General features: G+C 43.5%; 1 protein-coding gene across 1 annotated transcript; it reads left to right on the top strand.

Moving 5' to 3' along the window:
- The first annotated feature begins 1,478 nt into the window (after positions 1-1,478).
- LOC138431454 (zinc finger protein 280B-like) lies at positions 1,479-13,852 on the top strand. Its single transcript, XM_069573597.2, is given in 3 exon segments — positions 1,479-3,108; positions 10,907-11,034; positions 13,682-13,852. Coding segments are annotated over 3 exon segments (1,929 nt in total).
- The last annotated feature ends 511 nt before the right edge of the window (positions 13,853-14,363 follow it).

The following is a 14,363-nucleotide window of genomic DNA, read 5'->3' as shown; positions in this document are numbered from 1 at the left end:
TTTTTCGTTGTTGTTGTTGTTGTTGTTTTTGAAACTACAGCAACAATTCTCTTTTGTTACCTGATTGCTCTGGTTGTAAAACTGCCAGTATAATGTTGAGCCAAAGTGTGTAATAGACTTCCTTGTGTTGTTCCCAGTCTTAGAGGGAAAGCTTTCAGTTTTCATTCTTAAGTATGATGTTAGCTGTGGGTCTTTTTACAGGTGCCCTTCGATTGAGAAAGTTCTCTTCTGTTCTTAATTATTAAGTGTTCTTTTAACCCCGGTATGAAAAGGTGCTAGATTCAGGGAAATGCTTTTTCTTCAGGCAGATGTGTTATTTGTTTTATTGTTTTAAAATGGCATAATGTTGATTGACTTTCCTATAATGAACCAACTTTGCATACCTCCCTAAATCGCATGTGATCATGGTATACAGTCTTGTTTATATGCTGTTGGATTTTGTTTGCCAGTATTTTGTTGAGGACTCTTTCACCTGTATTCATAAGGGATATCAGGGGTGTGTGTGTGTGTGTGTGTGTGTGTGTGTGTGTGTGTGTGATGTCTCTGTCTGATATTGGTATGAGAAAGACTGGCATCACTTTGCCTGCTATGTGGGGAAGAGACGTGTGGCATAAAGATGAAGCATTGTTGGATTGAAGTTTAGCCAGGATTAGAGGGAGAAATTTAGGATATATCAGTGTGGAATTGGGGTGAGATGATCAAAGAGAGCTCATTCTCAGTTTCCTAGGCCTGAATTAAGTGCTTGACATTGAATTATGCTGTTTGTTAACTAGGTATAGATAGATTATACTTTGAATTTGCTACCTATTTTGTTTGTTAACATTTATGAAATTAGAATTTGTGGATCGGTTGTAATGTGCATTTAAGATACATTTTATTCCATTTTTACTACAAAACAAGATGCCATTGAATAGCTGATGCCTTTTAAAAATGCTGTTAACCTTAAGTCTAAGAAATAAGCATGTTTGTCTTTAAAATAAAGAAACACATTTAAAAGTTACAAATTTGCCCAAGAAGACGCAACTGGTGTGTGGTTAAGTTAGAATTCCAAATTAATCTCCTTTGTCTCCAAAGTCCATGCTTTGAAACGCTGTAGAACAATGCTTTTGTAAAAATACTCTCCATTACATGTGATTTCACCTAATGATCAGTGTGGCGTTTTTTTTTTTTTATTTTTCCTCTTTATTTTTTGAAATAGAAGAGGTTAAAGTGAACATGCGACAAAGCTATGATTCTAGAGCCATGTAGACATGTAGTCGTAGTTTTTTTTAGCTGTCATTGAGTCTGGTTGACACTCAGTGTCTTTGTCTGTAAGATAAGGGTGTGTATAAGTACTCTAGAGTTTTGGAGATAATCAAATAGCCCATTTTTCTGTACTTAACTAATCTGTAGTATGTTTACACTTAGGTGGCAGTTTGTATAAAGGAAGCACTGGGACTTGTGGCCGCACCCTCTAAGAATAAAAAAGTATTAAAAATATGGAACTCCCATGTATCTTACGTGAAGAAGAACAAGAGCCAGAAGTACGGAAAAGGGAGGGAGAGACAAAACAAGTAGATGATGATGATGATGATGAAGTGATCTTGGTTGGAGTGGAACATGTAAATGAAGATGCTGACGTGATCTTTGTTGGGATGAGCTCAGCATCAAAACCAGTCGTTTCAAACATACTAAACAGAGATACCCCAGGTTCTTATTCCAGGAGAAAAAGGTATGGTCACTTCAGGAAAGGTAACGCTCACAGATTACAGCCTGTTAGTCATGTGACTCCTACATCAGAAGCAAAGACTGTCTTGCCAGTGTCTGACTCTGACTCAAGATCAACAGGTAGTCCTATTATTATTGAACCTCCGTCTCAAGCTGATTATAAAAATATTTCACCACAAATAGTGCCTGATGGCTTTTCGAAGGAGTTATGTTCTTCTTTGATTACCTTCACAAGTTCATTGCAGCATCCAGTAGAAACAGCAGTTTCTGCAGGAGATATGAATAAAAGTCCTCATGTATCAAAGTGAGTTTCCCCTTGTGAAACAAATCGCAGAAATCCCAGAAGGCCTAAACTCAGTGATGGCATTGTAGGGGAACATTCTTTAGGTTTTTCCCCGTCAGGTTTTTTTCATACAGAGACCACTCAGCAAAGCACACCAGACCGTGTCCATACCTCACTAAGCCATGTTCAGAATGGAGAACCTTGTCCAACACCTTTTCCAAAGGACAGTGTTCATTGCAAGCCTGTAAGACCTTTAGGGGAAAGTGGACGGACAAAAACTGATTTTCCAAGTTTGGCAAGTCCAAACAAAATTGGTGATCCCACAGAAGGAAATCTGATTGTGTTACTTCGTGACTTCTACTATGGCGAGCATTGAGGAGTTGGGCAGCCAGAACCGAAGACCCACACGGCGTTTAAATGCCTCAGCTGCTTGAAAGTTCTAAAAAATGTCAAGTTTATGAATCACATGGAGCACCATTTGGAACTTGAGAGGCAGAGAGGTGACAGCTGGAAAACCCACACCACCTGCCAGCACTGCCTCCGCCAGTTTCCTACTCCCTTCCAGCTGCAGTGTCACATTGAAAGTGTCCACACGGCCCAGGAGCCCTCCGCAGTCTGTCACATCTGTGAGTTGTCCTTTGAGACAGATCAGGTTCTCTTAGAGCACATGAAAGACAATCATAAGCCTGGTGAAATGCCCTATGTATGCCAGGTTTGCAGTTACAGATCATCATTTTTTGCAGATGTGGATGCACATTTCAGAGCATACCGTGGTAACACCAAGAATTTACTTTCCCCGTTTTGTCTCAAAATTTTTAAAACTGCAACAGCATACAGACGTCATCATCGAGGGCACTGGGAAAAGAGTTTTCACCAGTGTTCCAAATGCCGGCTACAGTTTTTAACTTCCAAAGAGGAAAGGGAGCACCAGACCCAGTGTCATCAAATGTTTAAGAAGCCTAAGCAGCTAGAAGGATTGTCTCCTGAAACAAAAATTGTTATTCAGGTATCACTGGAACCCCTTCAGCCAGAATTGGTGGAAGTTGCATCCATTACTGTGAACACATCTGATGTTGAATCATCACCCCCCAAATCTAAAAGGAGGAGGTCAAAAAAAGAAAAAAAAAAGTTAATTCTACCGTCAGTAAGTCTGAAGCAAGTATTTCAGTCAAAGTTAAAAACCCCATTAAAAACAAAAAGATCAACTTATAGCATTATTCAATAATATCAAATATAGGGAAACCGATGGGTAATTTATGTGATTTTGTTTTAAATAGAGGAAGTACAATTTTGTTTGATCTTCATATTGAGCTGCTATTTAAAAATCTATGATCTGGTTTTCGTGTAATTGTCTTAACATGTAAAAAGGATGTGTGCATGTGTGTGAGAGAGAGAGAGAATGAGAGAAGTGGAGAAAGGAAAAGTAAGAACCTATTTTGGTATTTGATGTTACTTGTAAGTTCGAAAGCTCTCCTATACATATAATCTGTAGAGTGTTTTAGCAATGTAATTTTGAACTGTTTTCATGCCTTGAAGATCTCAGTATCAGCTATATAGCCATATTTGAATGCCACTCTCTGAAGTGCCTCTTGGGCTGATCTAAGATAACCTGGCTCTGAAAGCGTGCAGTGGAGGTTGATGGAGAAGCTACGATGTGAGTTTGGACCAGATACAGGATTTAATCAGTGAAGAGCTGTGGCTTCTTGTCCCAGCTGAGGAAGAGGCATACATTCACTGCAGGCACAGAGCCCAGGGAGAAGGAACACTGTCTCAGAGTTATTTTACCTAGCCCAAGGACATCTCAAGGAAGCCAGCCGTTAAAATGCCTGTGTTTGGTGAGAGACCCTGGCAAGCATGAAGCAGGCCCTGTGTAGCACTGACTGCAGTTGGAGAAGCAGAGATAGCTAATAGAATGAGACCTGGTGCCTGTGGACCTCCTGTTGAGTGATCAAAAGGGGAATTTGATTCATTCTGTCCCCTTTCCCATTTGGCTGGCCTGTAGTCACAGTGAGGTCGGCATATCAGTGTCAGACACAGTAGCAAAGCAAGTTAAAATTCCCAAAGGAAAAAGAGCCTTGACGTCCACTTTGATTTGCGCTGGACCCATAGTTGTAGCTGAAAAAGATCAAACACAGGAAATCTGTTCAGCTTTTGAATTGGGCTAAATTGAGTTCACTTACCCTTAAGCTACAGTGGAGTTGTCCAAGAATCGTAAATATAGTGGATAAAAATAGTCCAGGGTGATTAAAGCCTTTTTGGAACTCTTGCTTCCATTTTCCACTTACATGTGTCTTACCCGAGTTGACCATGTGAAGATTTCGGTTCTGTATCTTATCTTGCCTTGGACACAAATGTAGTACAGTTAACAGCTTATTCTTTGCGTGTGTAATTTCCCATTGTATCAAACTAAATGTGTTTCCGTCTTTCTTGACACAGTCTGATGTGCAAGAATTGTCTCATGTATTTCAGTAATTATCAGGTCATAGAGTTATCCTTCCTCTAATCTATCCAACCATCTAATCTGTGATTATACTTGTGGAAACCTTCTTTCTTGCGGTCTCCAAGGGCTCTTTCACAGACCTGTGTGGTAACCTCTAAGTATTGGTTTATGAACATCAGCGCACTTGGCTGCCTCTGTAGGTTCTTGGAGTTGAGTCTCCTCCTGGAGGTGAATGTCACCCCTTCTCCACTTCTGGCACGGATAGCTATCAATCTCTGTGCACCATTCCAGGAAGCTGGGATCCTGTCTGTAGACTTATGCCAGGAGCAATCTCTCCGTTTCCTCTTCCTTTCTCCTCCTCTTTGTCTCTCGCCACTTTCCCCAGTCCTCAATTTCTTTAAGTCCTCTAAGTTTTCACAAAATGCTGGAAAGAGATCATCACCAAGCGGTTAGCATCCTTCTCAGAACTGAAGAGGAAGGACTACAGATGATGAAGCTGTAGTGAACCTGTTGTCTCCATTTTAGGTAATTTCCTGAGTGTAAAATCAAATTCAAATAAATTGTGTTTATTTACTCAAAGCTTGATTGATTTATTTGCACTTTGAATATTTTACTATGCCTTTCTGGTTAGTTTATTTGGGCCAAAGCGCTTTGCTAACTGTCAGCTGAAACCACTTTTTAGTTGTATAAAGAGTGTGTGTGTGTTCTGGTCTCAGGAGAAAACTCTGTATAAATAAATATGCAGACTATTGCTTTCATATATCCTTTTTCGATTTCTGTAGTAAAAAATATGAAATGTTTTAGTTATGTGTTTTTATTGTGGCTATTATCTACACTGTTGCTGTTAGTTGCTGTGAAGTATGCTCCTAAGGACTACAAGTTGTATTTATTGCCAAATTAAAAGTTTCCCACAATATGGTCCCTGACTGCTTCCTCTCTTCCATTCTCTGTCTTCTACTCTACTATTTTCCCCACTAATGTACTCTTTTTGACAACACTGGCCTTGGTTTTCCTCCATCAAATTCCATTTCTTCCCGATCCAGACTGCAAGTGCTGTTCTTCTGGAAATACTCTTCCCATAGGCCTGCATGGCTTGCTACCTCCCTTGTTTAATCTTCACCAATGCTGTTCAAATAACACAATCAAATCTCCTACCCCCTGTCTTTCCTCCTCCTCCTTAAAGGCACTTGAAGTCTCTATCCTCTTCTCCCCTCTCCAGCCTAAATTTCCTAAATTTTCACAAGAAAAGAAAGAAAAAGAAAAATGAAAAAGAGAAGAGATAATAACATCAGGGCTTTGCTTCTTAGAATTAACTTGAGTCAGTTTCTGTGCCTGCAAATCAAAGATAGTTAATAGTGAGTTGAGTTCTTTCAGGAGCTTCCTCTGTTTTTCTTTTGATACCTCTATATTTTGTTCACACAATGACACTTTGTTTTCTTTACAAACTATTGAAGATGTGTCAAGATTATTATTTTGTTACTGCCCTTTGTGAATTTCCTTGTCTGCCTTGCTTGTTCTTTCAGGTAAAATTTATTATTTTATTAATGTTGCCAAAACATTGTAAGTAAAATTAGTATTTGTAGAAATAATGTTTTAAAAATTATTTCTGCTGTCTTTTTACAAATAACATGGCATATTTTTATTTTTTTAAAATAATCGTATTGTGTTGGCCAGTTCTAAACTTCTAAACAGTGATGTGTAAGTGGGCTTTCTTTTCTGAGTACCATCAAAAGCAATGAGTATCTGGCTTAATAAATTTCCGTTTCTGCTTTTAGATCTTGAAGAGAATTGTTTTATTGGATAGTTTACAACATTTGTTGAGACATTTACTGTTCCTTCCTTCTCCTCTCCTTTCTTTTTCTTGCTTTCTTCCCTTGTCTCTCTTCCTCTTTCTTTCCTTCCCTTTCTTTCCCCAGGTTGTTGCTTGACTGGACCTTTCCTGAAACAAAAGGAATTCCACTCAGAGTTGAATGTTATCCTCTCAGAATCCCATTTCGTTCCTCATTTCTAGTATTGGAATTAACCTGCCTGTCCCCTTATTAGATTTGCCACAGTTGTATCAATGTTTCTGATTTTCTTTTTCCAAGAAGCAGCTCTTGTCGTCTTATCCCAACAAGCTTTATTTTTGTTTTCTATTTTTGTTTCAATTCATAGATACTTCCTACATTCTTTAGGATTTTTTTTCTTTATAACTTTGTATTTTAGAAGTTTCTTCACATTTTTTTTCCTGTAAATATATTAGATTTACAATGTTGAATTTCAGATGTATATCAGAGTGATTTAGTTATGCAGATACGTATCTATTCTTTTGTAGGTTCTTTTCCATGATAGGTTATTACATGATACTGAGGATTTCTCTTTTTTTTTTTTTTTCCAGAGATGGTTTAGGGGTTGACCTATCTTTATTTAGCAATTTTGTCTGAATCCCAAATATTTTTATGTATCCATGTTTTTTAATTAAAATTTCATTGTCTAAGATTTTTGGCAACTTGATTCCAAAGAGTTCACTATTTTCAGGCTGAATGTTTTCATTTATTGTTTACTGAGAATTAAGTTTTCCTTGGAGCTCTGAGGGTATGTGTGTATATACACTGACATGTCTATATACACATCCTTTTCAGATTACTACATGTTTTAAGATATGTAAGTGTATTTTCAAAGATATTTTCTGTGTGTATGGTAAAAACATGAAATGTTTTAATTCTAGAAATTTGTTCCCTCAAATGAATATAGTATAAAAAATAAAGATATAAAACTAGATTCCTTTGAGAGTAATCCTTACTAACAGAACTTGGGAATGTTCAAAAAGTATTCATAACACTTCCGAAAGGTGGCAAAAAAACTTTATTCAAGGTAAGAGTACTACAGTGGCATATTATAACATGGGAGAGAGATTGAGCTTATGTGTGACTCCAGGAGGGGTGCAGCTGGGATTTATAGCTAAGGAACAGGGTGGGCCCGTGGGATTGCAGACAGAGATGGGAGACTGAAAAGCAATGGACAACAATAACAGAATGGGTGTCAGTGGATGGAAACGTATTAAAATGAGGACTATAAGCGTGACGGTGGACTCTGGCTCAACTGAAAGGATCATTGCTGAGGCTAGGCAAGGCTGATAAGATATTCAGGTGAGTGAAATGATATTTGATCTGATACTGAGGGTGGTCAGATCAAGGGTGGGCTATGTTTTCTAAACTGAAGTAGCAGATTCTGGATTAGATTGGACTAGATGGACAGGCAGCCCTGAATAAAGACATTGCCCAAAGTTGGCAGTGCATTAATGAACTAGTGCTGCATAACCAATTAGCCAAAACTAGCAGCTTAAAACAATATTATTTCATACTGCTGCTGAAAGTTGGGAATCCAGGAGTAATTCAGCTGAGTGTTGTGGCTCAGTGTCTCATGAGATTGCCACCCTCTGAAGCCTTGACATGCGCTGGTGGATTTCCTTCCAAGATGGCTTACTCACATAGCTGTTGAAACCAGTTTGCTTGCTGGCTGTTGTGAGAAAGCCTCGGTTCTTTCACATGGGCCTCTCTAAAGGGCTACCTGAGTGTTCTCGAGATATGACTAAGCTGGCTTCTAGAGTGAGTGATCCAAGAGGATGAGCAAGGAGGCTGCAGTGCCTTTTATGACCTAGTCTCAGATGCTTCATTGTTCGTTTCTACAGTATTCTAACATGAGAAGTGAGCCACTAAGCCCACCACACAGTGAAGGGGCGGAGGAAGGAACCGTGGACATAATTTAAAACCACGTGGTACACACATGGCCAGAAATTGTTCACATGCGTGTATGTCCAAAATGCCTTTTCCTGCCAATGCTTTTAAACAATTTATCTGTTACAGCATTAACTTGAAGTTCAGGACCTTGTCATCTAAGTCAGGTCCAGCTATGGATCAGGGTCCACGTGTACAGTATCTCAAGTGTTCTGTTGCTCAGTTGTGTCGTATTCTTTGCGACCCCATGGACTGCAGCACTGCAGGCTTCCCTGTCCATCAACTCCAGGAGCTTGCTCAAACTCAAGTGCCTTGAGTCGATGATGCTATCCAACAATCCCATCATCTGCTGTCCCCTTCTCCTACCTCATCTTTTTCCGCATCACGGTCTTTTCCAATGAGACGGTTATTCGCATCACATAGCCCAAGTATTGGAGCTTCAGCTTCAGCATCAGTCCTTCGAATGAATATGCAGGAGAGATTTACTTTAGGATTGACTGGTTTGATCTCCTTGCAGTCCAAGAGCCTCTCAAGCCTGCAAGACATCAGTTCAAATTATAGAAGTGTAGTTCCTCTAGACCTGAGGATGTGTGAACAAAAGAGATGAGTTAATCTGCTCCCTTTCACAGCCAACATACAGTGGTGGTTCAGGCATAGATAACCTTCATAGACACTCCTGTTCCAGAAAGGGGAGGGGAGATGGGAGTCAATAGTAGCAGTTCTGAAATCCCATGGGTTCTTGCGGGCAGTCCTTTGATTAGTATTTAAGGCCTGGACACTTCCTAGGCTTCAGTCTCTGATTTTTTCATTCTACCCCCTGACATGATGCCATTGCATGAAAGGTGGCTAGTATATGGTTACATGAAACAGTCTCCCTAGCCTGCTTCCTGCTTGTAGAAGGTAGAAGTCCAGAGCTTCTCTTTTGTACTATTGCTGGTCCTTTCCGTCCGAGCTGAACTTAAATATGTTATCTTAAAACCTTGGTGTGTCTCCTGTTACTCTTACTGGTGTTCAAGGCAAAGCACCCCACTCCAAAGCCACAATCACACATGTCTTCATAATAAGGCTTACTCTGTCTTGGTTTTCTGCTGAGATAGCTGAGGGATAACACCCTGAACCTTGGTAGAAGTCTTATTGTGTGACTGAAAGGATCTCTGAGTGACACCACTAAACTCTTTGGAGGATATTGGCCTGACTAAATAATGCCAAGAGGCATCCCCTTCCAGCTTTCTGAGGCTTAACGAAGAATTTTACAGTCACACTCATCTTTAGAACACCTTTGTTTATAAAAAATAATATGAAGAAGAACTGGCCTATCGGTGGTGTAAAATGTTATATTTAGACCACCTAATCTCAATGCCCTGGATATGATCTTGCTTGAGAGTCATTAATTTTAACATCTTCCGTCATCTTAAAAGACTGGAAAATTCCCAAATCAGCAAGTTTTGTCCCCTGTTTTAATAATCTTTATGTTAAACATTAAAAAAAAATTCCCTTCATGTTTTACTACAGGCAGCAAGAAGAAACCAGGAAGCACTTTTGGCTGTTTGGATGGAAATCCTCTTAGATAATTAATTAAGTACAGTTTGTCCTCCCAGCTCATTAGGTACATTTTCTACTTTTCATAAACTGCAGATGTAGTGGACTTTCGTCTTCACACTCCCCAGGCTGTCTCCTCCTGCCTCTCCTTTCTGCCAAGCATCCTAGGTGCACGACTGTGATTCCGCCTAGAACGTGTTTGCTCAGTGAGCAAACGGGGAGCGATTCCCTGGCTTCAGTGCTTCTGCTGGCCAGAGACTCTGTACCGTTCCCTAAGAATTTCATGGTTTCGCTGTCCAACTTCTATTACCTGGCTAGGTCAGTTGCAGTAGCTCATACTCACAAGCGAACTGGCAGGGATTTCTACACGCACATGTGCAGAAACATACATGTGTACACGGTAACATCGCTGAGGGGAAACCTGTCCATATGCAGAAGTACAGCTTTCGTTTCCAGGAACATGAATTTTGGTAAGCACTCAAATTTCTACGCACACATGTGCGCAAATATATTGGTGAATACAGTCACATCGCTGAGAGGAAACCTGTCCATATGCAGAAGTACAAGCTTTCTTTTCCAGGAACATAAATTTTGGTAGGCACTCAAATTTCTGCACGCACATGTGCACAAACATGCACGTGTACTCAGTAACATCCCTGAGAGGAAACTTGTCCATATGCAGAAGTACAAGCTTTCTTTTCCAGGAACATTAATTTTGGTAAGCACTCAAATTTCTATGTGCACATGTGCACAAATATATGCGTGTACACAGTAAGATCGCTGAGGGGAAACCTGTCCATATGCAGAAGTTCAAGCTTTCTTTTCCAGGAACTTGAATTTTGGTAAGCACTAAAATTTCTGCACGCATATGTGCACAAACACGCTTGTGTACACAGTAACATCCCTGAGAGGAAGCTTCTCCATATGCGGAAGTACAAGCTTTCTTTTCAAGGAACATGAATTTTGGTAAGCACTCAAATTTCTACGTGCACATGTACACAAATATATGCGTGTACACAGTAACATCGCTGAGAGGAAACTTGTCTATATGCTGAAGTACAAGCTTTCTTTTTCAGGAACATGAATGAGACCTGGTGACTAGGACCTCCTGTTGAGTGATCAAAAGGGGAATTTGATTCATTCCGTCCCCTTTCCCATTTGGTGTCCCTGAACAATGGAGATCAACGTGACAAACGGTGGGATTTTTCCCTACTTCCCTAGCATCTGGCCAGCAACAGCCTGTCCTGGTGATGCTGTGCATGGCTGGGACGTTGCAGCCACCAGTGGCCACACCAGGCGAAGATGCCACCCTCTTCAGAGTGGAGGCAGGAGAGGACAGCGAGGCCCAGGTGCAGAGTCGTGGCAGGGATCAGACGGGGTTTCCAGCTGCTTGCAGAGGACATCACTGAGGATGTGGAGGTTGTGCCAGATGAATAACAGAAACAGGGTCCTCCCTGGAGCTGGAGGAGAAGACATTGGAGGAGCAGTGCCAGGAAAGGCCTGGAGGCCCGAATGAGCTCCCGGCACTAGATGAGATGCTGGCACTGGCGACCTTGTAAGTGGAACTTAGCTCTAAGCCTGAGAAAACCTGCAGGGCCTACGTTTGGTTCATGTGCAAGAGTCATGAGAGGAGGAAGCGTGACTTGGCTCAGAAGAGTGCCAACATCCAGGGCATCCCTGGCTTCTGGGCCAACGTGGTATCCTTTCTGCTACTCGTGTGGTCCAGTGCTCAGGAGGAGGGGGAGGTGCAGAGGCAGGAGCAGGAGGAGGGGTGGAGGCGAGGGGGCAGAATGGTGGACCCTGAAGGAAGTGTGGTACTGGGCAATCGGCAGGCTCCAAAGGCACAGCTGAGTAGAGTCCGGGCAGGACCACACCTGTAAGTGTTGCAGCCATGACTCTGTGTGTCTCCTTCAGGCCTGCATCTGAGGAGGATTAGCCTCTAAGTCAGAAATGACCAGAGACAGTACATCAGAGCCACCTTAGCTGACAGTTATTGTTGTAAAGGTGAATGATTCCGAAAATAACTGAGTTGTGGGAGTCACACACACGCGTGTGCGCACGCGCACACACACACACAAACCCACAGAACATATGTAGACATACTTTCTGATCCCCGTTATCTCACTGAGTGAGCAAGTTCTGAGTGGAATCACAGTGATACAGCAAGGATGCCTGGCAGAAAGGAGAGGCAGGAATAAAGTGCCTGGGGGTGACCAGTGAGAGTGCAGAAGATCTGAGACACAGAACAGGTTGCAATCCCAGACACAGAAGCCACGGTGGGTGACCCCACAGCCCTTTGAACACCCTGATACAAGGGCCTTTCCATCCTTCCCAAGTGCCAGGCATACTTTCCCTGACCTTACCATGAGCATGAGCAACCCTTGCCTATTTTGTGTGGTTTCAGTGATGGACCAGAACTGCAGCATAAGCACCTGCTACCTGCAGTCTTCCAGTCTGAATCATCACTCTTTGTACTCTTTGCAGAACACATATATTGGGTATCAGGACTATAGGATGGATGGCTTATCTTGATCCTCTTGCTGCTCCCAGCCCCACAGGCTTGGGTGACCGGGCAGGCTTGAATGTGTTCTCACATGGAGAACAGAACCGCTTAGAAAGGGCCTCGATAGAGTAAATTGGCAGCCATGCATGTTTCTGGCACCAGTGTGTCATGGAACTTAATGGGGAGCTGCCCTTACCATCTCCCTGGCAGATATTCAAATAATGTTCAGGGAGTTCCCTCAGGCCCCAGGCCATGCCCCATTTCTCCATCTGTGCAAAGTGTGGCCAAGCTACCTGAGGCCTTTGCACTATTCACGTCTCTCCAGCGACGGAGGGAGGGTCACACCGCACCTTCTGCAGTTCAGCAGTGACCGAGCACCGTTGACTTTCAAGTTTGAGAAAGCACTCTCCGAATGTGTGGACTAACAAAGTCTGATCTCCCATGGGTGCAACTCACTAAGGAGGAGCAGGGCTTGCCTTCTCATATAAACTTCTCGTATGAGCACTGGTGTCCAGAGAGTGACAGACAGCAAGAGCACCACTGAGAGAGATGGAGACAAACAGACACCAGCCCTTGGTACACACATGGAAGGATTGGCCAAAACAGTGCTATGCCAGAAGCAGAGATGCAGAGACACAGAGCCAGCTCTGTACCCTAAGGCTCTGGTGTCCCTGAACAGTGGAGATCAACTGTAGCCAACAGTGTGGTTTTTCCCTTCTCCCCTAGCATCCGGACAACAGGTTCTGTGTCCCATGGAGAAAAAGTATCCAGCCACGTGGAGTCCCTGTTTATCCTTTGAATCCTCAGGGAAATTTCTCAGTTATTGAGGGTCCTGAGGGACACAGGAGTAAGCTGTTCAGACTGTGAAGCAGGAACCCGTCGTTGGGATTTCCAGAGTCCGGACAATGACAGCGCCTGGAGTATCAGCAGATGCAAAACCCATTACTCCCTGGAGCGGTATATGCCATGTGGGTGCACTGTAGCCCAGGAACTGTGGAAGATTCCCTACGTTTGAGGGGCGTGTCCAGAAGGGTGCCACCCACCACTCTCTCGGCCATTGGACTAGATTTGGGCCAGCAGCCTATGCGTGGCTCACAGCCTAGGGATCCGCCTATTCGGCTGATTTCCCCAGGGCCTGTTCACCCTGTCCCATGCTGTCTGCCACCCCTTTCTTCAGCCTCAGGCCACCGGACACACACCAGCCCCCGCTTCCCTACCATCCCCCTCACTCCCCGCCCCCAAAGAGCTAGTGGGTCCCACAGGATTACTGAAACCTGAGCCGCATTTGCACACCACTTGTGCTATTATGTCCCATCCCTTCGCATCTGCCCCAGGCTGGGGTCTCGACCAGGGCCAAGAGGCGTGTGAAAGGCCGTCAGAGGAATGCAGGAGCATCCTGGGACCCCAGACCTTCCTAGTTGTGAGCTCCGGTTTCAGGGCGCTGGGGTTGGTGGCCTGCCATCCTCAGGCTTTTTGAGGCTGGGACCTTACAGCCACAAGTTGTTTTGCCAGGCAAAGGAGCCACGCTATGCAGGGTGGAGGCGGTGGACGACGGTGAGCCCCTGGTGGACGGAGACGTGGTGGGGATTGGGTGGTTGTTCCAGCTGCTTGCGGAAGACGTCATGGAGGAGATGGAGGTTGTGGCAGATGAGGAGCAGCAATAGGGCTTCTTCCAGGAGCTGAGAAGACGGTGGAGGAGCAGGGCCAGGGAAGGCCCGGGAGCACTACTGAGCTTCCAGGGCAAGATGCGCTGCAGGCACTGGCTGCCCTGCTGGTAGAACTGAGCTCTGAGCATAAGAAGAACTGCAGGGCCTACTTCCAGTTCATGTGCAAGAACCATCAGAGGAGGAAGCCTGACTTGGCTTGGAGGATCGCCATCACCTGGGGCATCTCTTGCTTCTGGGCCGAGCTGTATCCTTTCTGCTGCTCTTTGAAGTCTGCTGCTCAGGAAGAGGAGGCGGCGCAGGAACCTTTTCCCTGCTCCCTATCCTGACAGGTGCTGTTGCGGAGCCATCCATCGTCCCACTGCAAGTTGATATTTTCCTTTCAGGACCCCCCTACTTCTTGAACACAGTGACCACTAAGTAGAATTACCTTGACATCACTTGTGAAACGTGGTTCCTGGGGTGATGTGTGGGTGTGCAAGGTTGTGGAGTGTCCACCTGTGGGATCCAC

This window comes from Ovis canadensis, chromosome Y (genome assembly GCF_042477335.2).
Source record: "Ovis canadensis isolate MfBH-ARS-UI-01 breed Bighorn chromosome Y, ARS-UI_OviCan_v2, whole genome shotgun sequence".
In the NCBI taxonomy this organism is placed as follows: domain Eukaryota; kingdom Metazoa; phylum Chordata; class Mammalia; order Artiodactyla; family Bovidae; genus Ovis; species Ovis canadensis.
The sequence above is the reverse complement of the archived record's forward strand: the minus strand, read 5'-3'. Positions and strand labels throughout refer to the sequence as shown.